The sequence below is a fragment of the Setaria viridis genome, chromosome 2 (assembly GCF_005286985.2).
Source record: "Setaria viridis chromosome 2, Setaria_viridis_v4.0, whole genome shotgun sequence".
NCBI classification, from domain to species: Eukaryota; Viridiplantae; Streptophyta; class Magnoliopsida; order Poales; family Poaceae; genus Setaria; species Setaria viridis.
The window spans coordinates 44,135,176-44,158,507 of record NC_048264.2 but is presented as its reverse complement, the minus strand read 5'-3'; the positions used below and the strand labels follow the sequence as shown (position 1 = coordinate 44,158,507).

Sequence of the window (23,332 nt, the reverse complement as noted above, 5' to 3'; positions counted from 1 at the left end):
TTTGTATTTGTGAATTATTGTTCAAATATTGACTAATTAGGCTCAAAAGATTCGTCTCGCAAAGTACAACAAAACTGTGCAATTAGTTTTTAATTTTATCTACATTTCGTACTCCATGCATGTACCGCAAGTTTAATGTGATGAGAAATCTTCTTTTTGCATAGTGTCAAAGTTAAGTTGGGAGTTGGAGGTGAAGTAAACAAGGGCTTGGTTTGCCCAGCTTGCATTCTTGCCTCTGGTGATCTGGTCTCAGCTAAAACACTCGAGATTTCTTTATCCATGTCCGACGACCACATGTCCATTGACCACGAGACACAAACTTCCCTTTTTTAAAAAAAAAAAACCCGGCGCGCCTCCCTCGGCCTCAAAACTCAAAAGCTCCATTCCCTGTCCCTGTTGCCGTGTCGCCCCTGCGCCGACGCACGGCTGCTTGTTCCCATTCCCAACGGCGTTTTTCAGGACCACCGTTACGGCTATACGGATCGATCTCCGGAAGATTTTGTATGGAATGAAACAGCAGTGAGCTAGCTACTGAGCTCGCTCGCCTCCAGCTCGGCGAGAACTTTTGTTGCGAGGCGTGTTTGGTAGCAAGCGCCAAGCGGTAGCTGCTCGATCGGTAGGCTTTCAGCAGGGACAGGGACCAGCAGAGCCAATAGATCGGATCGGATGGCTCACTCACAGTGCAGTGGTCCATGCAGTGAGGGCAACGGGCATCGGGCAGGCCCTTCCCGTGCCCTCTCGCGCCGTGAAATTGACCTCCTGGGCTGTTGTTAGCTTGTGATTGGGCGCGAGATGAGATCCGTCGCGCTCGGTCGGTACTGTACTGGCAAAGAACGTTCCTATCCTGAAAACCAGGGCACCATGCTTCCTGGACCAGCGGACGGTACACGGCTTTCATTTTCAGTTTCATTTTTTTGGTTTGTTCAAACTAAAAGAGAAGAAGATTTTCCATGTGAACAACTCGCACATGGCTAGCTCTTCCTTTTAGGTTGATCACACGCATCACGCAAAGAAACTGAGTAACACACAAGCCAAGCTCCAAACAAAAATTGCCGACAGGGTTGGTTTCTACGGCAGCAGCCTGAATCCCTGAACTATGCAAATGGTTAGTTCAGTCAAGGAACCAATGATCAAAGCCGCAGAAACTTCCACAAGAAACCATCAAAAGGTTGAGGAAAAGAGTTTGAAAAAAAAGAACAGCAACTAGCGAGGCCTCTGAAGTCTTATGTTAATACTATACTAGGAGCAAGTTGAAGGCTGCAACTGGGCTCGCGTGTCCCCGTCCGCCCCCCCCCCCCCCCCCCCCCCCCCCCCCCCCCCCCCCCCCCCCGGGGGGCTTTTTCGTCCCCACGCAGTTTCCAAACAGCTTCCTGTTGTTTTCTTCCGTGGAGCATTTGCTTTAGCTATCAGGAAGAGGAGAATCCCTCCGGTGCTCCCTATTTCTCACATGTGCTCCAGCCTTTTGATTAAAGAATCCGGCAGCAGCGACAAGTCCTGCCCGTGCTGCATCTTCCTCCTACTCAGCTCAGCAGACCCTATCTTCAACCGGACAACGCCATTGAACCAACCGGCTCTGACTCATGTGCAGCACTGTATCTATCCATCTGCATGATCGTTGGGTCAAGAGGAAGGTAAAATTGCTCCACAGTTTCATATGGGATTTACTACTAGTGTTTTTAGAGCATCAAATGTACCACTGATTGCGTAGTATTATGATATCATGTTTCATTATTTTATTATTATTATTATTATTATTATTATTATTATTTTTGCAGCAAGCCCTATAATTGGAGAAGCATATGTAATAGTTCAACAGAAACATAAAAAAACACCATGAATTACTTATATGTAGTTTTACATCACTAGATTGCTCCAGTTACCGGAAACTACCACAGGTTTGCAACAGCAGTTGTAACAAGAATCCAAACAAGCTTGACAATCAAGCCATGTGATCAGAAAACAACAATATTAATCTTATGATACTCTGGATCCATTACAATCACTTGTTCTTCATACATCAAGGCTAGAGCCAAACAATCCAGGTTTCAGAAAAATACATAAAGGTCTATTTGCACTATCATTTTACTTAGCATGGCCAATTCAGAGTCGCCGTGTGTTAACAACCCAAAACTTCTCTCGGACTCTCGGTAATGGTCATGACTGGCTACTTTTTCTTTACATCCAGAAGACCAACAGAACTATGTGACAAGAGGGCGTAGAACAATGACCTAAAGAAAAAGCTAAAACAACACCATAACGAGAGAATATTTATGATTTCAGTACTCTAATGGCAAGCATATTCGGAACGTTATGCGAAGGTTTGGTGAGGTTGCCATGCCATCTTATTGGTCTGAGTTTTGCGCTAGCTCAGGTTGGACTTCGCGGCATTCGGCCCTAGTCCAAGCCATGGCTGGCTCTCAGGCTCCTTCTTGACTGGTGCTGCATCGGCAGGAGAAGTTTGGTATGGTGTCTTTGCGTTGAGGCTGAAGAACAATAAGAAAGATAAAAATTAGATTCAAATACAAGGCTGGTAAAAGAGATTGAACATATTATAAGAGGACAATCACAGCAAATTAGCTGCTTACCGATCCTTTCTCTTCTCAAGGAAGCGGTGAAGTGACGCCTTCCTAGCAATAGGCATGTCTACAAAAGAGAAGCAACGGTTTCGGTGAATAATCAACATGACAAAGTTCGGCAATCTGTATTTTGAAGCTTCAATGAGAATGAACCAACAGTAACAACAGGAAGAAAGGGTCAAGTACCAGAAGCATTTGTTCGAGCAGGCTTCTGGGCATCAGCAGCCTGAGCAACAGGCAAGCTGCTCACAGGAGCAGGCATGACCTTGTGGACCTTCGCGTTGTCGGTGACAGTTGCAGGTGCAGAGGGCTGAGGCAAACCAACGTTTTGAACCACTGGGCTGCCCTTGCTGGCCAGCTGCATCAGGTCCTTTGCCTTGTCGGCGGGGAAGTCGTTGAACACCAGCACCTTCCCTCCGTAGAAAATGGTGAGTTGCTGAGATTTGTCTTTCTTTTCTGGTTCCCTGAGAATAATTACACAGAGGAACACTAAGAACATGCATGTACTACATCGCTACTTCAGTTTTGCATCCATGGCCTAATATGTCTTCACTACCAAGTACACACCCCTTTTTTCCTGGTTAAAACACCTCATCTTTAACCCATGGATGGCTAAACTCCAGCTCAGATTAAACCTTTCTAAGTTTTTTCTATCAACAACGAACTCATGGTTCATTAGCTACAATTTAAATGAGCATGGTTGATTGCTTCGCCTGAAAAGGAAAATATCTTCCTGCTTCATCTTGCACAACATAGTGTTTCAACAAAAGTGTGCTAGATCTTCTTCCGACTACAAAGACACAGCTTTGACCAGACAATAGCAAACAAAATCAAACTACAAGGACGCTTAGCACCACATTACCCGACTCTTACAGAAACGAGATTGAGCATAGCGCTCAATGATAGACTTCAGACCACCTTGTTGCACGTGCATCACTGCTAAACACACAAAACTTAAACTCTGATTACTAGGCTTCTACAGTCAATACTAGGCTTTTTAGTCCATGAGACCACAAGTCCATCAGGTTCGTGTTATGCTACCGGTACCTAAGAATTGTTGCACACACCTAAAACGAAATGAAAAACCATGGTGCGATCCAGAAGTACTGTACGTACCTAGCAGCATCCTGCACGCCGAACCCGGCGCTCTGCGGGAACAGCTCCATGGTCTCCTTCTTCCTCTCCGCCTCCTCGGCCTCCGCTGTAGGCAGCAAGCTCATCGTCGCCGGCGCCCTCTGCGGCTCGGCCTCACCTGAAACCAAACCAAATCCAACCCGGATCAGAGAGTAGGAAATTTCAAGGATAGAGCGTCAAGCTTAGCCCCGAGAACTGAAGCTCCGCTCAGATCTCGCACCAAACCCCCCAAAACAGAAACTTTCCGCAGGAATCGAGACTCAGACCCCAATTTCCCCCTAATCTTCCCTCAAAAGCAACCAGCTGTAACAGCTAAACCCTGAACCGGCGGTGCGGCGCTAACCTTTCATCCCGAGGCCGAGCTCGGCGGCCGCGGGGCCGTTCTGGCGGACGAAGCGGCTGAGGAGGCTGCACGCCATGGCGAAGCTTGTCGCCTTCTCCCCGGGCCTCGCGGACGCCGCCATCGCCGGCCTCTCTCCTCCTTCCTCCACCTCCCTCAAGCAAAATCTCCCCGCCGCAGCCTCCAACTCCGCGCCCAGCTCGTGCTTATTCTCCTCGGCGGTGGTTCACCTCTCCCTCTCCCTCTCTCTTCCCCTCGGTCTCGTGCGCGAGATGCAAGCGCGAGCTCGTGTGAGCACGCCGCGGCCGCACGCGCTTATAAAGAAGCCCCTCCGTTTTCCGGCCGTAATCAATCCAAATCCCCCGCGATTAAAAACCACGGGAATTGAATTATCATTTCGCTGGCGGGGGGAGGGGGAGTAATTATTTAATGGCGGAGGGAGGGAGGAGGGGGCGCCATTAAATGGCTGGAAAAGAATTCGCACGTGGTTCGTGTGGGGGAGGAGAGGAGGCGGTGGGTTTTCGTTTCTGTTTGGTTTCGGGAGGGAGGAAAAAAAGCTTTTCCTTTTGGGACGTTGCGTCCACCGAGCGCTCGCCTCGGAGTGGACGTCGTGGTGGTGGGGCCCGCGCTGCCCATGTGCGCGATTTTTGTGCGGCCTCGTGATCGGGCTGGTGGGCCGGGGGGGAGTGGACGGACGGACGGATTGGACTGTTCGGTAACACGAGTTGGCGCTGGGTCAGGGCTGGGTCAGGGTTTGTTTGGTTTGACTGGACCCTGTTGCTTTTGATAAGACGTGGGGTTAGGCTTGGTTTGGCTATAGCTAGTAGGGCAGCAGGCAGCGTATAGCGTAGGACCAACCATTGCCAATTAGCCACGTGGTTTATCTAATGGACATTTTCTTTTTTACAATTTATATATGTTTAGACAAATTGTCATGCTATGTGTTAACGATTTCGAAGTAAATAGAGTTAGCACGAGAGTAATATGTTTCATGCAGAAAACCTACAATTTATATATGTTTAGACAAATTGTCATGTTATGTGTTAACGATTTTAGTGTATGATGGAAGGTTGGACAATATCCAAAGCATAGGAAGCTTGCCAACACCATATTCATTTTCTTCCTTTGTTGTCTTATACCTTACTCATATACCCTACTCAGATAAGGAGGTGCCTCTTCTCCTCGGGTTACCAGCTCTAGCTTCGGTTTCTTGAGGAGCTCTACCAAACGGACAAATAGAAAAGAGCTTCACATGTGAAGCATCCCCGGAGCCGCACCGCGGTTTGTACTAGGCAGCCGGAGTCAGAAATTGGAGTCAAAAATACTGGCTCCGTTTGGCTCCTACCCATCTCTCTGCATGCACTATCCCTGACGTTCATAGAAATTACACCAAAAAAGCCACTGCAACCCGACCCCACTACCTCACCTGACCTCACCTGGTGCACTGTCGTTCTTCTCAAGCTGCAAACAAGAGGCGACACAAGGATTTCGGGAATCCTCGACGCAACCGAAGGGAGGAGGATGCCGGCAGCATCGCACGGCGTGGAGATGGAGCGCAGTCCATCCTCAGCGCGAGCACCTGACCCAGCGCTCGGCCTCGCCTGACAGCATCGGATCCCTCGCGTAGCTGGGGGAGCAACGACGGCCAGGTAGCAGCCAGCAGCACGCATGGCGAGGAACGGAGGATGCGATGCGCTGCGGGACAGGTCAAAGCGGCGCCGCGGAGCTAGGCGAGTGCACCACCATGAAGATAAGAAAGAGTTAAAATGAACGGATAAGGAAGAATAAAGTAGAGAGAAGTAAGATGAAAAAAAGGGAAAGGTAGAAAAAAAAAGGAAAAAGGAATGGAGAAAAATATAAAAATTAAAAGAGAAATTATTGGTTAAATTCCTAATTATTTTGTTAATCCTTCTCATTTCATAAAATTTGTCTATACAACGAAATCAAATAGTTAGGGATAATTTAGACATTTGACATCTCCTATACATTCATAAAAACACAGGAGGAGTCGTTTTACCAACATTTTCAAAATAGCTTCAGCTCCATTAGAGAAGCGACTCCACCAGAGGAAACGGAGCCGGAGCCATAGATATTTTTGAAGGAGCCGGAGTCCTACCAAACAAGCCCTAATAATTCATATAAACTATTACCTATTTGAGTAAAAAGGTAATCATCTAATGCGTGTAAATTAAAGTACTTGTACTAAAAAAATACGTATTGAAGTAATACATAGTGCCACTTATATGTCATATTTTGGAGCCATTGAGCTTGAGTCTGGCTCCTCAAATAGAGCAAAATCTCAACATGCCCTGAGGATCAGGAGGTGATCGAAAGGGGCCTAACCCACCTTTTGGGGGACATAACTATGTTATCTTCATCACCACTCACCATGGTTCTCGATCTAGAGGGAAAAAAAAGTCTTTGTCACCATGAAACTTCCTGCTCTCTTCGTACCTTGTGACATGTGAATATTAATGCTACCATACCATCCTTTTCATATCCGATCTCTGTCTGGTGAAATTCTTTTGTACCCATCCCAGCATGGTTCTCACTCTTTCTTTATATGTTTTTTTCCTGTAAAAGTTTTTAAAAAAATATGCGAAAAAACAAAAAAACATGGTGCAGCTTGACTGTTGATTGATCGACCAAACGATCAGTTATAGTTTCCCACCATGGTTAATTTGTTCCCACTTGACATTTGGGTCATTCCTTCTCGGTCATTGTTACTGGTTTGTGTTGCTTTCTTAGGGCTCCTTTCAGCTTTTCACTCGACCACGATTCTTCCACGAGTAGCTATCAGGTCTGTAGTATATGCATTGTGCTCAAAGGAAAGCGAAGCACGAGAGTGATGCTCCACTCCAATGTCTGGCCTCGTGGTTACACGAATTACCGAGGGCTAGCATTTCCCAGCAGCCGTTGTATAATGTTGTCGTGAGAACGTCGTCGCATGCATGAGTGTATGGAAGTCATTGCGGATTAATCTAGCTAAGATTAGACTAAGGTGCTACATCTCGAATCGTCAACGGTTGCGACACACCTTTTTTAAAAATGTTTTTTTTCATGGCTGCATGATCATGATGTAATAGTTCCATGCATTAGGCTTGGAAGACTGAACTTATGACTTGATCAACGTACATCGCATACCGGACTACCGGGGCAATGCAAACCGCAGAAAATTAAACCAAAATTTGCGACAAGCAGTTACAAAGATGGTGCATCGTATTAACAACGAAGAACAGCTTCTTCAGTACTAGTACACGATAATGCTTCGTGTCCACCATTATAAAAAAAATGGGGTCGTGGTGCACGCATAGATGAACCAAGCCAAAAGCGCCGATAAGCAACCCTTTCCTTACGGCAAACCGCAGCATCTTTTGTAGAAATTTGCTGCACACTTCTCCCTCTTTGGCTTGGGTGAGGCGAATGAAGGCAGACAACTACTTTGACAAGATGCAATGCAATATCTTAAGATCGTACTGATCAAAAATTTATTAAGCCAAAGGAGGCACACTCGATTCCTTAAAAGGAGTAAACAACAGGTGGATTTGTTGGACCAAAGCTCCTCGTTTATCTCTATCTAATTGCTGATTAGTACGTGCATGCACCACGCAGAAGCATCATGTATATATGCACATTGATCTGATATATGTTTATCTTTCGTGATTAGTCATAAGCAGGTGGATTGTTGATAATGACCTGTATGTAACCCTGGTCTTTGTTGTCTGCGAGAAACCCCCACTAATTTGTTGATTATTACTTGTAGTGTGCTCCAGGCCGGCTCTCCTGGTCTCATCTGTACCTAGTGTCTCCTTCACATCCAACTGTGCTCTGAAGTCTGACCGTTCTCACCTGTTCCCGAATCAACCTGCCGTTGAGAGTTCAGACTCTGAAGAATACACACGCGGTGCTTCTAGCCTTCAAGAACAGTAATCATCGACTGGTCGTTAGAGTTTTTCTTTCATGTCGTTTCACAGAGAGAGAGAGAGAGAGAAGTTTGCTCATGTGGTGACTGGACTTTTCGTGCAAGACTCTGACTCCTTGTGAAATCACATCGCTCCAAGATGTGTTTCGGCACTGTCACTTTCCAAGATGGAAAGCTGGAGGGTAGTTTTCTTTAGGAGCGTGCAGTGGGTGCTACGACCAGGCCATGTTCAATTCAACCCCGAAGCACATGGTGCATTCAAAAATGCAGAACACAACAGAGCTACCACTACCAACTGCTATGACGGTGACCTAGGCGCCTATTCATGGTTGCATGCTGTTTATTTTGGAATCCTCACAGTCCATGATTGAGCTGGAATGCTGGTGGTACAAGATCTCCTCACCTCCGTAGTTGACTCGTTCTTGAAAACTGGCGGCAATCTATGTACATAGATGGATATATAGACCGGGACTTTTTGTACCCCAACCTACAATCAGTCATGGCCTTCTGCCACTCGGAACTTGACTGGTAATCTTTTACGTCCCTCGTAAATTCAACTGTGGTTACGTAATCCTGGTTAGTCAGTTCAGTCCTGTTCATATCATACACGACATGGCTGCCTAAACCTAGAGATCAATTCTTCAGAAAGAATAGTAAAATTACTCAAGTGCGTAGAAAAACAAGTTAGGCGACCTCTAGAGAGTAGTCTAGCTTGCCACTGGAGAGTCTGGGGAAAAAAATAGAGGGGAGGGATGGAGCGAGACTTCTCGCAGCCGGGTCGTCGTCCACCTCGCGCTGCTGCCCACTAGCGAGTGTTTCCGCGTGCGCGAGGCCCCCGCCGGCGACTTTCGCAATGCTCGCGTCGCGGCCCGTGCACGACGGCCGCCGGCAAATCAAGATCATGTTTAGTTCACTCCAAAATCCTAATTTTGGCACTATGTAAAAAGAAGATTCTCCATCACATCAAACTTGCGGTACATGCATGGAGTACTGAATGTAGACGAAATCAAAAACTAATTGCACAGTTTTGTTGTACTTTGCGAGACGAATCTTTTGAGCCTAATTAGTCAATATTTAGACAATAATTCACAAATACAAACAAAACACTACAGTATTACTACAGTAATTTTGACACCCCAAAGTTGGACATCTAAACAAGCCCAAATCAACGCGGGCCGTGACGCCGCAGGTCGTACGCTCTCGGCGAGGAGATCCTGAAAAAAAATATCTAATCAGCGTCGCAGCAGTTGATCCATGAATCGACCGTCAGTGTCAGGCAGGGCCAGTGCCGGTACGCTGTGGCCTGCGGCCGGAGCCGCGCCGCGCCGCGCCGCTGGTACGTGGGCCCGCGCGCTGGAGTTTCACACGGGCAGGCAGCAGCCTCTCTCCACTGCAGCGGCAGGTCAGGACGACTCGTTGTCAGCTGCCCGTTGGCCATTGGTTCATTGTATCGTGTGATCCGTGGTCGTACAGTACTTGACCTACTTGACTGCCATGGCCGCTGCTCACTCAGCAACTGCCAACTGGGGTCTGGACTCTGGAGAGCACGGCCACTCGTGGTACGGACACGTTGATGGTCCTGCCGTGCGAGGAGCCGTCGAGAGGAGTAGAGCGGATCAAACACGTGCGAGAACAGTACTGAGCGGCTGCTAAGCGTCTAGCCTGGTTCCACAATGTCCTGGAGACACGTGTGGCACAGAGATCCCTTTTTTTTCCCTCCCGAATTTCGGATATTTCTGGCAGGAGTAGTGTGAGTCGTCGTCCTGTTGAAATCAAATAAAGGACGGTGTTATTGTGGAGAAAGCGACGACAAAATGTGCAGCTGGGAGATACTGCAATGGTGCAGGGGAACAGCATGTGAAGGGAGAGAGACCAAGCTGCTCCTCGGATTTGCTAATCCTCTTCTTTATTTGTCAAGAAAAAGAAAGATAACCTGCAGTGGTAGTGTGACACCATAAGGGTTGGGTGGTAGTATGATCGCCATCAGATACAGGACGTCAGAAACCGTGTTACACCTGGCGTCGCCCGGCTCCAAATCCAAATCATTACCAAAATCCCTGCGCAGAAGATGCATCCGGATATGGCATCGCCATGAATGATTGAATTTTATTTTTTTTTCGAAATGGATGAATGATTGATGAAGGGTGTTTCAGAACATGAACAGATCTGGTTCTTTTCTCGTGAAAGATAAATCTGAAAAATCTGTATATATGTACACGACCAAATGAGGAAAAGCTTCAGTTAGCCTGACGCTTCGCAGCCAAGAAAGGCTAGTGTTGAAAGCTAGAAGCAGGCTACGCACAAAAATCTCCATCGGTATCTGAACATTTTTTCCAGTTGCGATCATGAGATACGTGTACCAGAGCACACACGACGCGCGAGCTCCTGTGCGTGCGGTCACTTGCAACCAATCTCATGATGGGAGCTGGAAAGCATGGGTGCAGGGGACAAAGAGAAACCTTGCCGATGGAGACGGCCACATGGAGCCTGGATACATCCCTGTACTCTCATCAGGCGTCCTCCAGCGAGCCGCGGAAAAAAAGTTCAGTCAATTGTGGCGTGCAACCCAAGCGTTTGGTTGCGGGAGACCTTCCGCTGCTCCCAGCTCTCGTCGTCGACACTGACCTCCGGCCTGCTGCGGCTCACAAGTCACAAGCTGGGCACGCGTGCTCATCGTGGTTCGAGGTTCGTGCCCAGCCCTGATAATTGGGCAATCCATTCTCACGAGGGGAGTAAACCCCACTCCGAACCTCCACCACCACACACTAGACCAGCCCAATCTTTTCAGCGTTAAGGGAAAAATACTATTGGCTAACTATGGTTTCAACCCATTAAGAATCCGTTAGCTAGCTAGTGACCAAACCAAGCTGGAGGATGATTCCCCGCTGACCATTGCATGCTGCTATAAGCAGATAGGCTGCTATAAGAAGACTAGGAAGAAAATAACATATAAAAAATCAAAATATGTAAAATAAAATAAAGAAGAAAATTGCAACATATTTAGCTACAAATATAGACCAAGTTATAAATCTTGAACTCTAGGTGATACAAATTATTACAAATTACACCATGTTATACAGAAGAGGTCAAATTGCTGAATTGCTGAAGCTATCGGAAAAGCCATCTCCTTCAGCTGCGTCAGGGTGTGCTCCATCGTGTACTCCCGTTGCCAGTTAGACAGCATCCGGAACTTCTTCCCTTCAACCTGCATGCATGCCCATCAGTTCAAACTTCAAATGCATACCACAAAAAAGGCAGCCTATCACAGAAAACTGTGGAGCTGCAACTTATCACAGCAATAGGAAAGGCATTGAGCAGAAAGTCCCGTGTAACAAGATAAAATTGACTGATCTTGCAACTACAGTGTTTATTCTGCATGTTCACAGTTATAACAGTTAACAAATTTAAAGTATTTTAGTCAGAAAACAGGTAATTACAGTCATAGAAAAGGTTTCCAGGTCCAGATACTACAAGCAAAAATTATGATGAAGAACCAAACTGGACTTACTTAAACAGAACATAGAACACAGATAAAGAGTCACTATCTCATTCTACTCACAACAAGACACCATTGATCTAAATATGATTAACCACAAAAGGTCGAAACCAATCACATTCATCAAGAGAGCCTTCATGATATGCAAAAGCGTAGAACAGCCTGTTGCCACCTTACAGATACCTTGTAACCACGTTTTTCATATTGAGTCCCCACGTATTAGGGCCAAAGGCAGTTCTTTTTATTAAATTTCAAAACAGCATGGACATGCTGAACCTTTCACCTTTAGCTTGTTCTGGAGCTCTCTTCATTAAGTTAAATTGTTGCCTGTTACTGGCATCCAAAACAACAGCAATTCAGATTCTCATGCTCATGTTAAGAAACTATGTACACAGCTAAACTTGTTCTGAGCATCAGTAAGCAAGTACTAGGTTAGTTTTATCTAATCCCTCTAGTGCCGAGCAAATGAAATCCCACATTATCTTTGTACCACTAATTTTTGATAAACCAAACACAGTTTGTATACAGCAGCTATATCAACAATTCGTTCCAGTGGATTCAGAATGTCCCAATCAAGCCCTGAATCATGTAGCCTCCAACAGACTCTGAAGCGATGCAGGGTATAGGTCTGCTGTTCAGGATTTCCAAAGTGATCCAACCCCAAAACATCACCTAAACCCAAAAGATCGGATCTAATCTAAACCTACCGATCAATCCGGATGTGGAAACAACATTGAAATCGTAGATTCGCACATCACATGGCGCGGAGGAGGAGATGATGCGCACCTGGACCGCCGGCAGCCGTGGAGAGCTCGTATCGCCGCTGGCTTCTTGGAGAACTCGACCGCCAGCTTCTTGGAGAGCTTGTCCGCTGGTTTCCTCTGCCCGAAGAATCTGCCGGCTTCCCTGATGCGGCGGCGCAAGCGAGGCGGAGGTGGAGGCGTGAGGGAGTCCTGGCGGCGATGGCGGGACCGTGGGAGGGGAGGCGTGAGTCTCTGCTCCTTCGCTTGCAGCCTGGTGCAGTGGCGTGTGGACCTGCCCGACAGCCCGAGTGCCTAGTTGGCCTGCAACCCCTGGTTTGGATCCGATACCAACCCGATAAAATGAAACTACTTCAATGCCTAACCAACCCTCTCTAATCTGCAGCCCAAACTAAAACAACCCAAATAGCTTTTCAATCCATTACCCACCAAATTGACGCAGCTCCATTCTTAAACCAATCCACTAGAACCATTAACACCAATCCAATTAGCAGGGCTATGGATGATAATCTTCCAGGATAGAGATTCCTGCACTGCATGACTGCATCTGCATATAGTATGGAAAAAAAAAGTTATCGTATGGAACTGGATTGTATGAATCGAAGCACCATGATACATTTATAAGACCAGAATGGAAAACAGTTATGCCTAATTTCCTGAAACCTTTGTCATCAAGGCAGGCATGATAAAGGGAATATAATAAGCAAAGTTGTGGCAGTCATGGAAAAGAAGAATGATTTTCTTAATGCGACAGATGAACTAGGCCAATGGGCCATCAATCTGGGGCCTAAAAGTATGATCACACCTCTAGAACGAAGATGCGATGCATTTGAAATACAAATGTGATGCTCACCTGGAAACAGTCTGAAGAGTAACGCCCATGATGGGCAGATGGGTAGCCAATATGGATCCCAACCACTTCTTACAACGGTTGATTCATCACCATTTTTTTTATCAACATATCCTTTGCTCAATTTGAACTTTTGGTTTTGCTTGAAGATACCTGTAATCCTTGATACTTGTATTCCTAATCTGCAATCTGAATTTTGCTCTTCAAAATGAATTTGCTTGATGTTTCCGAGAATAAAAATCAGTCACCCCCGTCATTGCCAACGCCCAATATACAACTCAGCTTGTCATCCGGATCAATGCTTGCCTCACACATACTTCTGTACATCTTATTAGCTTGTTTCTCATCCCCAGTTTTAAGGTATCCAACGATGAGAGCTGTATAGGTTACTACAGTAGGCTTAATATTCCTTTTTTCCATTTCTTCCATCATCAAAAGTGCACCATCCATTGCACGAACTTTACTGAAGCCACTAATTAGGCAAGTATATACAAAAGCATCTGGTGATAAACCGGAGCTTTCCATTTTTTTGTACATTTCCATGGCGGCCTTCATATTTGAACGTCTACAATAGTGCGCAATAATAGATGTGCACAAAATCTTGTCAAGTACCAGGTCCTCCCCAATCATATCCCTCATCAATTTCCTAAATCTAGGAAGTCCATCATCATGGCACAGCCCATTTAGGAGGCTAGTACATGTAAAAATAGTAGGTTTTATCCCTTCATCCAACATTTTATGATACAGTCTGAAAGCCTCCTGCAACTCCAAAGCTTTCACAAAACCATCAATAATAATACTGTAGAGGATAGCATCAGGAACGTATCCCCTTTTTATCATGTCTGCAAAAAGTTCCCACACGTCATTCGATTTGTTGATCTTACAAAGGCCGTTGATAATAGCTTTGTATGTGTAAAGATTGGGGGCAATTGCCAATGACTGATGTACTTTATCCAGGAATAGGAAGGCCTCACCAATCAGCCCTTCTTTGCTAAAGCCGTCAACAAGGATGGTGCATGTCACAATGTTGGGAGTTATCCCATTCTCAAGCATGAGTTCAAATACTTCCAATGCTTCTATAAGGCACCGATGTCTACATAATGCATAGATCCGATTGGTATAATCATAAACATCTAGAACAAAATCATGATGAATCATGTCATCCCAAAGGCCATTGACAATATCTAGATGTAAATGTTGGCAGGAGCCATGGAAAAGGATGCTGTACATTATCTGGTCATGCTTGAAACCTTGGTCTTTAAGCCTCTTGAAAATCTCAAACGCAAATTCAACATTTCCAGTCTTGCAAAGACCATGCAAAAGTGAACTATAACTTACATGGTTAGGACTGATTCCATTTCTTGCCATTTCATCAAGCATGTCATAACCTTTCAATAGTTCCCCTTGTTTGCATAACCCATCAACTAATATGCTATAGCTGTGGACATCTGGGAGAAACCCACATTTCTTCATCCCATTAAACACTTCTATGGCTTTGTGGACCTGACGCTCAGTACAGAAACCATGAATCACTGCATTAAAACAATAAGTGTTGCAAGGGCACCCTCTCTGACAAAGATTTTGAAGAAAGTCCCATGCAGACGTTACCTGCCTGGAACGGCAAAGCCCATAGAGGTAAGTTCCATAGGTTGCAGCATTCGGTCTCACACCATTCATTTCCATTTCACGAAGAAGCTCAAAAGCTTCCTCTAAGCACAACCTCTCTCCATGCGTATACATACTCATCAAAACTGAATAAGAGTAGACATTTGGTGAAGGACCGGAGCTCTTCATGTCATCAAATAAACTCCTTGCATACACAATCTGATTCCCCTTGACTAAACACTTCAGCAAGAAGTTGCACAAACGCAGCTCAGCACCAACCTCCTTGGCCTCAATGTAAGTGAGAAGAGCGTCCTCAAACATTGACAACTCTACAAAAATCCGGATGACTGCAGCATAAATTTGCAACAACGTCATTGACCCACCCAATCTGCTGACCAAAATAGGAGCCAACTCAAACAACTCCTGGCCAGCATTTCCACAGTAATCAACAATGCTCTGAATCAAGCACCGGATCTCTCTGATTCTCCGCGGTAAGAACAGCTGCACAAGCAATGCAAACAAACCAATTGATTGAGATAGCCCGTATAACCTCACACACTCCCTGAAGCTTATATTTCTGGCAGCATCCCAGTTCGCAGTCCGCACTGCTAGCGTGATGGAGGGAAGGAGACACTGGCTTCTATAGTCAATGTAAGCAGAACTCTGTCCGGGCTCCTCATTATCCGAGCTGTTCAAGCAACAAGCCTGAGAGGAAAGACGCAGCACTGGGGGGTAGCTCCTGATTGCATGGGCTCGCCGCAGGAACCCTGGGACTGCCCGGCGCATAGACGAGGGAAGCCGATCCCCTCCTTACATTGACAGTACCAGCAGAAGCAGGAATGAGCTGTGCATAGACTACACTTCATGGGGAAATATTATTTGACAAGTTGATGGAAAGGACCACCTGAGATAATGGGTCACACCTTCCAGATTACATCAAACTCTCCTGCAGGAAATACAAAAAGAAACATAATCACTATAACTGCAAGTTGTAGGATGTACCAACAGAGGCGGGTGCAGGATTTGGACCATGGGTATTCAAAATTCCAGATGGCAAAAAAAAATTTGACAGCCTAAATTATAGTTTATAACACAGAATTAAGTGACAGCATCATTGATTAATAAAATTGATCACAACTTGAAATTGTCCAGCTACTAATGATCAACATATCAAAGTGGCAACATGTATCAATGCTACTGCTGACTGCTGTGACAACATGTATCACATTGCCATGAATTCACAAGCATTGGCAAATTACAATAACAAATCGACCAATTTAACAAATTGCTATGCAATCCCAATTCCCAATTTTACAGACAATAAAAAATGCTCACCCAATTCACCTGCTCGGCTGCTCTGCTCCCGTGCTCCGCCGCCCCACCGCCGCCGCCGCCCCGCCGGGCGCCGGCTGCTGTGGCGCTGCACGCACGGGCCGCCGTGCGCTGTGCGCCTGCGCCAAGGGCGCCGCCGCGGCGCCGCGCCTCCGCCTCCGCCCTCGCCTACCGCCGCCGCCCGCGACCTCGCCGCTGCCGGCCTGGCGCAGTGGCGCCGTTAGGGTTAGAGGCGTTGGCGTTGTATCGATTGAGGAACGGGGTCACGAGGAAGAGGAGGATTGAAGTGCTCTGAGAGGAGGCCAGGAGGGAGTTGACCGACTGGGCCAATCTTCTAGTTGGGCTGTTGGGCCAGCGCGGGGTACAGGGAAGGAGGAGGAGGTGGGCTTTTATTTTGTTTGATGGGATTTCTTTTTATTTTTTTATGCATATGCATAGGATACACTATATATATATATATATATATATATATATATATATATATATATATATATATATATATATATATATATATAAAGACACTGATCGAAATCAGTTTGTAACGGTATGTAGCAGCACTGTAAATTAATTTATCTTTACATAAAGAACCGTGATTGCAAAAAGTGCCATAAAAGAAATAAAAACTTAGATCGAATACAATGATTTTTTGACCGAGTACATTATGCTATTTCAATGATCATATTTAAACGGTGCACACGGTTGTCCATGAGAATTCAGTACACTCTGCTATTTCATTGATCCTGTTTTTACAATTTGGGGAACTACAATAAACAAAAAGAAAAATCAACAGACGTATTATTGCAGGTAACCATCCCGTGTGCAGGTAACCAGCATGCATATTGCAATCTGCAAAAGAGCTAAGTATTATTAGTATATGCAGGTTAAAGACAGCCCATATACATTGCGGAAGATCGTTAACAATAGATTGGCATGTTTGTTGCAGCAAGCCCCAGACATGATATTTCTTTCAAGATTATTTAACCAATTGAAAATTAAAAATACTGTCAATATTTTGTCACCCACCGGTCCAATTGCAAGTTAACTGGTTATCGTGATTATAAATTTTGGATCTTGTCAAGATAGAAAACCATATAGCTCCAAAAGAGTAGAGTATATCCATATAGCAAAAGATCTTTAGGTCCGGTCACAGAAAACTATCTTTCTCTGCTAGTACGAAGTCAACCAAACAACCAAAATAGTAGTTTAGAATCACCTAGTTTAGAATCTCAAGATAACTGACACAAATTTGTGAACTGAACAATAACAATCTTGGCAACGTAACTTTAATCTCTGTATAACTGAAAGCTGCAGCCTTTAGATCAATTGTGCATTGGTTTAATCCATCCAAACATATAGCTAATCATGCATATTAGCAGCTTCTCTATTAAATGTTCGTGGACTGCAACATTTGCCAGCAGGAGAATCACTTTGTTTCCGTATGCTGAATATGAATTAGTTTCAGAAACGTGTCATGGGGTAAGTTAATTTGAGTTCCTTTCATCCACACATATCAGCCATGATCGATGTACCCACATCATATCCAATGGGTAGTTGATTAATTAGTTACCTGGATACCAGTCTTCCCGCGAACTGTTGCCTTGGCCATTACTCCTCCTGCTTGCTGCTGCAGCTCGCTCGCATCCTGGTACGGCAAAGTTCCAAATTCAATGGAGCGTTTTAGAAAGAAATGAAAGAATTCAGGAACATGAACTCCTATTTGAGTACATACGCATCTCGTCCTTGCTGCTGGTCAGATATTTAACCCCGAAAAAAAAATGAATCTACAATGTTGAGTATGGTCCTGACCAAACAATGTATCCACTGAACCACAGATATATATATCCAGTCCAATGTTGGGACAAGCTGTGGCAGAGTGGAACGTGGAAATATCAGCAGCTACATATAAAGATAAGGGTAGATGTATTGATACCACATATTATGCCCAATGTTTAATAGGTGCAATCTTAGAAGAGATACTGACCAAAAGCCAAATGGGAGCGTACTGACAAATGAAGCAAATGAAACTTCCACCTTCAGGCCAATAGGCCATGGCATACCAAGTGAAAATTCTATATAGTGGGAGAGAAAACCAACAGATAGTTGCAAGCAGAAAATTATGGATTTAACTGACACAGCACCAACTACAAAAGAATATGCCCTTTTAAAAAAATAAGAAACATCACCAAATGAGTGGTCTTTGTGAAAAAACAAAAAAACAAAACTAAATTCTTCATAACAGATAACAAAGAAAACAAACACATCTTCTATCTGATGGAAACATCGCACTTCTATCACCATGGAAAGAAACAATATCTTTTAAATTAACGATAGATATCACTCAATTCTTCATCTGAAATAATTATCAGCTGGTCCAGGGGCTGAGATTTGATTGGATTGATATGAGATGACCCTGGAAAGCATATAGTCGATAGTTGCAAGCAGAAAATTATGGATTTAACTGACACAGCACCAACTACAAAAGAATATGCCCTTTTAAAAAAATAAGAAACATCACCAAATGAGTGGTCTTTGTGAAAAAACAAAAAAACAAAACTAAATTCTTCATAACAGATAACAAAGAAAACAAACACATCTTCTATCTGATGGAAACATCGCACTTCTATCACCATGGAAAGAAACAATATCTTTTAAATTAACGATAGATATCACTCAATTCTTCATCTGAAATAATTATCAGCTGGTCCAGGGGCTGAGATTTGATTGGATTGATATGAGATGACCCTGGAAAGCATATAGTCACTACTTGTAACTTGACTAAATTGGCACCAGCAGCTATACCTATTGGCTATTGCACACAATCACATTGAGGGACATACAAGATGGTAAGGTAATAAAAACTTTTATTCTAGATGTACTGCTGTGCTGTATCCCCTTTTGCCCTGATTTTTCAACGCTATATCTGGGATAATTTGTATTGCAAACATGAACCTGTCAGCATGACTGCATCATAAGGAAAAGGGGATTAGCATGCATGCAAGAATCTACAGAAAAACAACAGAGAGGCAATATGGTTAGAAAACAACAATTACCATGCAGGAGGATTATCGGAAGAAATAAGATCCACCTCTCCAGTGGTGTCAGATCTACACAAAGGAGCATAAATTAAAATTGGAAATAGGATTAATTGAACAAAATTCACAGGCAAGATCAATTTCATCAGAAGAATTCCTGACCTCATGCAGTCTCAGCAGCATGCCATCATGGATGCCTTCCAGCATAATTGACCAGATACGGAAACATTTTTATGCATCGAAATCAATTTCACCAACATCAAACACAGCTGCTCACCTGATTGCCAAGAGTGTCGCTGTTGCCGCATGTGCTCACATCAAACACAGCTGCTCACATGGTCTTAGCCTACGCCTACCACTACACACCCTGAGCTATATGCATCACATATGCTAATCATGGCCTCTGATGGGGTTCTGAGCAGTGGGCAGCTCATTCTTTGAAGAACACTGCATGAAGTGATTCCACTTGAAATAATTGCTCAGACATAACTAAATTGACTATAACATTGTTTAACTAAATTCTTGCAATCAACTATAAGTACATTGTTTAACCATATTCTTGCAATCTGAAACTATTTAGCTGACTGAGTGACTGATTGCAGTGTTACCTGGTGACCAATTAGTTCATACAATCAATTTCAATCTTCTGGTATTTACATATATCCTCAGTCAACTTGACCCCTCCCTCATTAGAACCTTACAGTATTGATGAGAGGCATTAGCATAAATAAGATTGTGTGTTTGTCAGCATTTCCTATCTGCACTTCATTGCTAGTTAGAGAATATAGAGTCCAGAACTCCAAAGAAAAAACAAAGCATATCTCCTAGTAGTTCATAAACATGATTATTAGTCTTTTTTCGACAATGAAGACAAATCAAACCAAACAACAAATTAAAAATGGCAATATTTCAGTATTTGGCTCCTGCCAACATTTCAGATGACAATATGAGCTCTAAACTTAATTAGCCTAAATTAGAAAATCTAACCATATCACAAAAGCATATCTACATATCCAGATGGGTAAATATAACAGAAGGAATCATTGATGACTTCATGTCTTAACTTAACTCGAGCTGTAATCATAGTGCCATGTCATTAGACCCTCATACCAAGTTGATAATGAATTTGTATCATAGTTCTATCGCACTCAAACAGCATTTAGTCCAGGTCTCAAGACAATCTCACCATTCTGATGGAAGGCTTGAATAACAGCATCTAGCACAGGCAACATAAGCATGCCGGTTATCTCTCCCTCTATGAAGATGCACGATTTTCTCAGAGAAATTAAGATATGCTTGAAACTACCACAACCTAGTTCTAATGAATCTGCGCAGCGTCATATAGAAGTACACGGGAAAAACTTCTCTAGTTTTTAAAAATGTGAATGATCACGCCGCCGGCGACCTCCTCGATGCCCTGCGTGAGCTGGTTCATGGCGCGCACCTGCATCTGGAGCGCCGCAATGTAGTCGTCGGACACCTCGGCCAGCAGCGCAGGGAGCGACGACAACCTCCGGCACCCGAGCACCAGCCTTCCTAGCGCCCGGGTCTTGCTCGCCAGCAGCGACGTCCCCGGCCTGCTGCTGTTGCTAGTGGTTCCTGCGGGGTTGGGGGGGTCGGGACGAGGCTCGCGCGCTGGTGGAGCGGCCGGCACCGGCGGGCGAGGATGGCGCGGCTCCAGCGCGACCGGCCCCGCGTGGCCACCTCGCGACCGGCCGCCTGAACGCACCACGAGGCGCAGCGCGTCGAGGAGCTTGGAGGAGTAGGCGTCGTCACCTGCGGAGGGTGGAGAGGCCCCAAGTGCCATCCGCAGCGCCATGGCATGCGCCGGCGGGCACAGGTACCGTGAGTGCCATCGCCGCCTGTGGGAGGAACGGAGTCAAATAATGGAAGAATACCTCCATATATCCAAACCAAATACATTCGATCTGTAGCATGTCTATCGATTAATCTCTCGCAGAATAATTAAGGAAATAGCGCCGACGGCTAAGGATGTGGAGTGGCGCCGGGGGCTGCGGATAACGCACGACGGCGGCGACGAAAGCTGGCAACCGGCGGCGGCGGCGCCAGCTGTGGACCGGCGGCGGCGGTGGGAGCTGTCGACCGGCGGGAGCAGCTGGTGACCGGAGGCGGCGGCGGGAGCTGGTGACCGGGGGCGGCGGCGGGAGCAAGCGACCGGCAGAAGTAGCCGCTGAACGGGGGCGGCGGCGGAATCAGCTTGTGACCGGGGGGCGGCGGCGGAAGCTAGTGACCGGCGGCGGAGGAGGAGGCTGGCAACCGACGGCGAAGGAGGAAGCTGGCAACCGGCAGCGGCGGAAGCGAAATCCGAGTGGATAGCAGATGGAATTGAAGGCCACCCACGACTGAAGAGCCACGTTCGTGAACGGTGCGTGGATAGCAGAATGGAAAAAAACCGGAGAAAAAAAAATCGGCGGGGGTGGGGGAACGGTGGGAGCCGACGCGGTGGATTGACCTCGGGTACCGAATATTATTCTGTACCAAGGTATAGTATAGTTATATATATATATATATAATTAAAAATAATGGGTATTCAGCTGCATACCCTTGAATCAAGTGGGCCCGCTCCGGTGCACCAATGTCACTTCTGAAGAAACGGATGCAACTTTCTACTACTATAAAACCATCTAGCTAGCATAGAAGTTTCTCAACAACAGTTCCTCTAGACTAAGACTAGTAGAACGAGCAACATATTCGCTAGGCCTACCAATGAATTCTGGGGCAAACACTGAAATAATTACGGCACGTAACCTAAGATAGCTACAACTAAGCACCCAACCTACATCGTCGGCACGATGTTGCAGCCCTTAACTGAAATGCGAAAGGCACTGTGTCGCTGAGTTAAGCTGGTGCATACTATATAGAACTACAAATACAGAACACTACTACATCCAGGTGATCCGACAGTTAGCACCTGTTGAGCAAAGCTCCCACAAACTCGATGAAGAAGAGGTCAGAGAGGCATGAGGCGAAGGACTCGACGGCGTCACGGATTGGCACGACGCCACGAAACGAGGTGGTGGTCGTGGCCCTAGTGGTACCCGTACAGCCGCCTCGCGTCCCGCGGCCTGCTCCGGCGCTCCGGTGCAGCCCCGGGCTCCTGCTCCCCGCCCGCCGCTGCCTGCGAGAGATAAAGGCGATGAAGGGACGGGCTCTACTGAGGCTGACGCGGCGCGGGCGAACGGCCGCTCCGGATGCTCTCCACCCTCAACTTGCACGGCTGGAGCAAAGCGGACTAGCAGAGGACGGCGAGGGACAGAGGCGAACGTCTAGCGGTGGCGGCGGCGGCGCCGGCGCGGGTGACAGCACCGCTGTGGCGGCGACGGAGTTGGGGTGAGAGGAGAGTCCCTGCGGCGCGCACAGGTCTGTGGAACCAGCTAACCGTAACTGGGCCGTAACGCTCCACCAAATTGGCAGCCCAAACGGCCCAAGTGACCAAACAGAGCGTGCGATGCGTTGCGTTGCGCTGCGCCGCGCCTTTTCTGTGGCGGTGCTTCCGTTTAGTCCCACCTCGGCGAGTAAGAGTGAGCGGAGGCGGAGGAGAGCTATAAAACGAGACCCAGGGCTCCGTTCTAACTCATACCTTTCTCGGCCTTTTGGCTAAGATCAAGTGTAGTATCTGTTCTTATCAGTTTAATATCTGATATGTGGGCCATGTGCCCACTTCGATATTAAATTTATTTTTTGTGGGGGAGGGTCCACCGCAGTGGCTTGCCACTGGGGCCCTCGAGTGTCGCTTGGGCGTTACACTGCAGCCTGAGCCTGGCACACCCCAACCAAGTCGATATGAAATTTTGTGCTGGGGACAAGGGCTTCAGAACTTGCTGTTGGGATAAGGCAAGTTGTTGTACTGAATGGCTCTTGAGGCTGCTGTTTGTGCTTAAGAGCCCAATTGAGTTACTCGATATTTCTCAGCAGTTTGGCATGGGTTCGTGCTCTCTGTCTCGAGTAATTGCCCCCGTGTGTCCCATGACGCTGCTGGATACGGTCTGCAGCGCCCCCAGCAACGGCGCAAGCGAAGCCCGCTGGCTTCCTGGTCGGGGTGGTGGTCGGTAAATGTAACGCCGACCACCCCGTGATCCAATTTGACGGCGGTGGAGATGCTAAAAATTTCACGGGGAAATTGTGTGCACGGGAGTTTAATTCAATCGCCATAAGACAAAAACTCAGGTTCAATGAAATGACGACCGGCCCGTCCACCTTGGCGCCGCCGCCGGCGGACGCACGCACTCGCCGCACGACCCGCCGCGGCCGGTGATGGGCGCG

The 23,332-nt window shown here is 46.2% G+C and overlaps 2 protein-coding genes and 1 non-coding gene across 5 annotated transcripts; 1 reads left to right on the top strand and 2 right to left on the bottom strand.

Moving 5' to 3' along the window:
• Positions 1-1,949: 1,949 nt before the first annotated feature.
• Positions 1,950-4,470, bottom strand: LOC117845399 (protein TIFY 10b). Its single transcript, XM_034726427.2, has 5 exons — positions 4,054-4,470; positions 3,693-3,828; positions 2,763-3,040; positions 2,586-2,643; positions 1,950-2,483 (listed from the first exon to the last, which is right to left on the bottom strand). Exons 1-5 carry the CDS (start codon positions 4,172-4,174, stop codon positions 2,363-2,365), a joined length of 714 nt encoding a protein of 237 aa, XP_034582318.1. The 5' UTR covers positions 4,175-4,470; the 3' UTR covers positions 1,950-2,362.
• Positions 4,471-10,922: 6,452 nt separating this feature from the next.
• Positions 10,923-16,269, bottom strand: LOC117844567 (uncharacterized). Of its 3 annotated transcripts, XM_034725276.2 has the most exons (5): positions 16,020-16,269; positions 13,083-15,630; positions 12,659-12,776; positions 12,255-12,541; positions 10,923-11,177 (listed from the first exon to the last, which is right to left on the bottom strand). In XM_034725276.2, the coding sequence occupies exon 2, from the start codon at positions 15,468-15,470 to the stop codon at positions 13,320-13,322; it is 2,151 nt and encodes a 716-aa protein (XP_034581167.1). In that variant the 5' UTR covers positions 15,471-15,630; positions 16,020-16,269; the 3' UTR covers positions 10,923-11,177; positions 12,255-12,541; positions 12,659-12,776; positions 13,083-13,319. The 3 variants fall into 3 exon arrangements, with proteins under 3 accessions (XP_034581167.1, XP_034581164.1, XP_034581165.1); XM_034725273.2 differs by having other exon boundaries at positions 12,255-12,776; XM_034725274.2 differs by having other exon boundaries at positions 12,255-12,776; positions 16,029-16,269.
• Positions 16,270-22,645: 6,376 nt separating this feature from the next.
• Positions 22,646-22,842, top strand: LOC117846643 (U2 spliceosomal RNA). The gene has a single exon (XR_004638372.1). It is a non-coding gene; the product is annotated as a U2 spliceosomal RNA (small nuclear RNA).
• Positions 22,843-23,332: the final 490 nt, after the last annotated feature.

Bases quoted from the DNA above. Each gene is read 5' to 3' on its own strand.
- LOC117845399 (XM_034726427.2), bottom strand. From the start codon at position 4,174: ATGGCGGCGTCCGCGAGGCCCGGGGAGAAGGCGACAAGCTTCGCCATG. The intron at 3,829-4,053 runs GTTAGCGCCGCA...GTTTGGTTTCAG, and splicing joins GCTCGGCCTCGGGATGAAAG to GTGAGGCCGAGCCGCAGAGG. The intron at 2,644-2,762 runs GTACTTGACCCT...TCTCTTTTGTAG, and splicing joins TGCTCGAACAAATGCTTCTG to ACATGCCTATTGCTAGGAAG.
- LOC117844567 (XM_034725273.2), bottom strand. From the start codon at position 15,470: ATGCGCCGGGCAGTCCCAGGGTTCCTGCGGCGAGCCCATGCAATCAGG.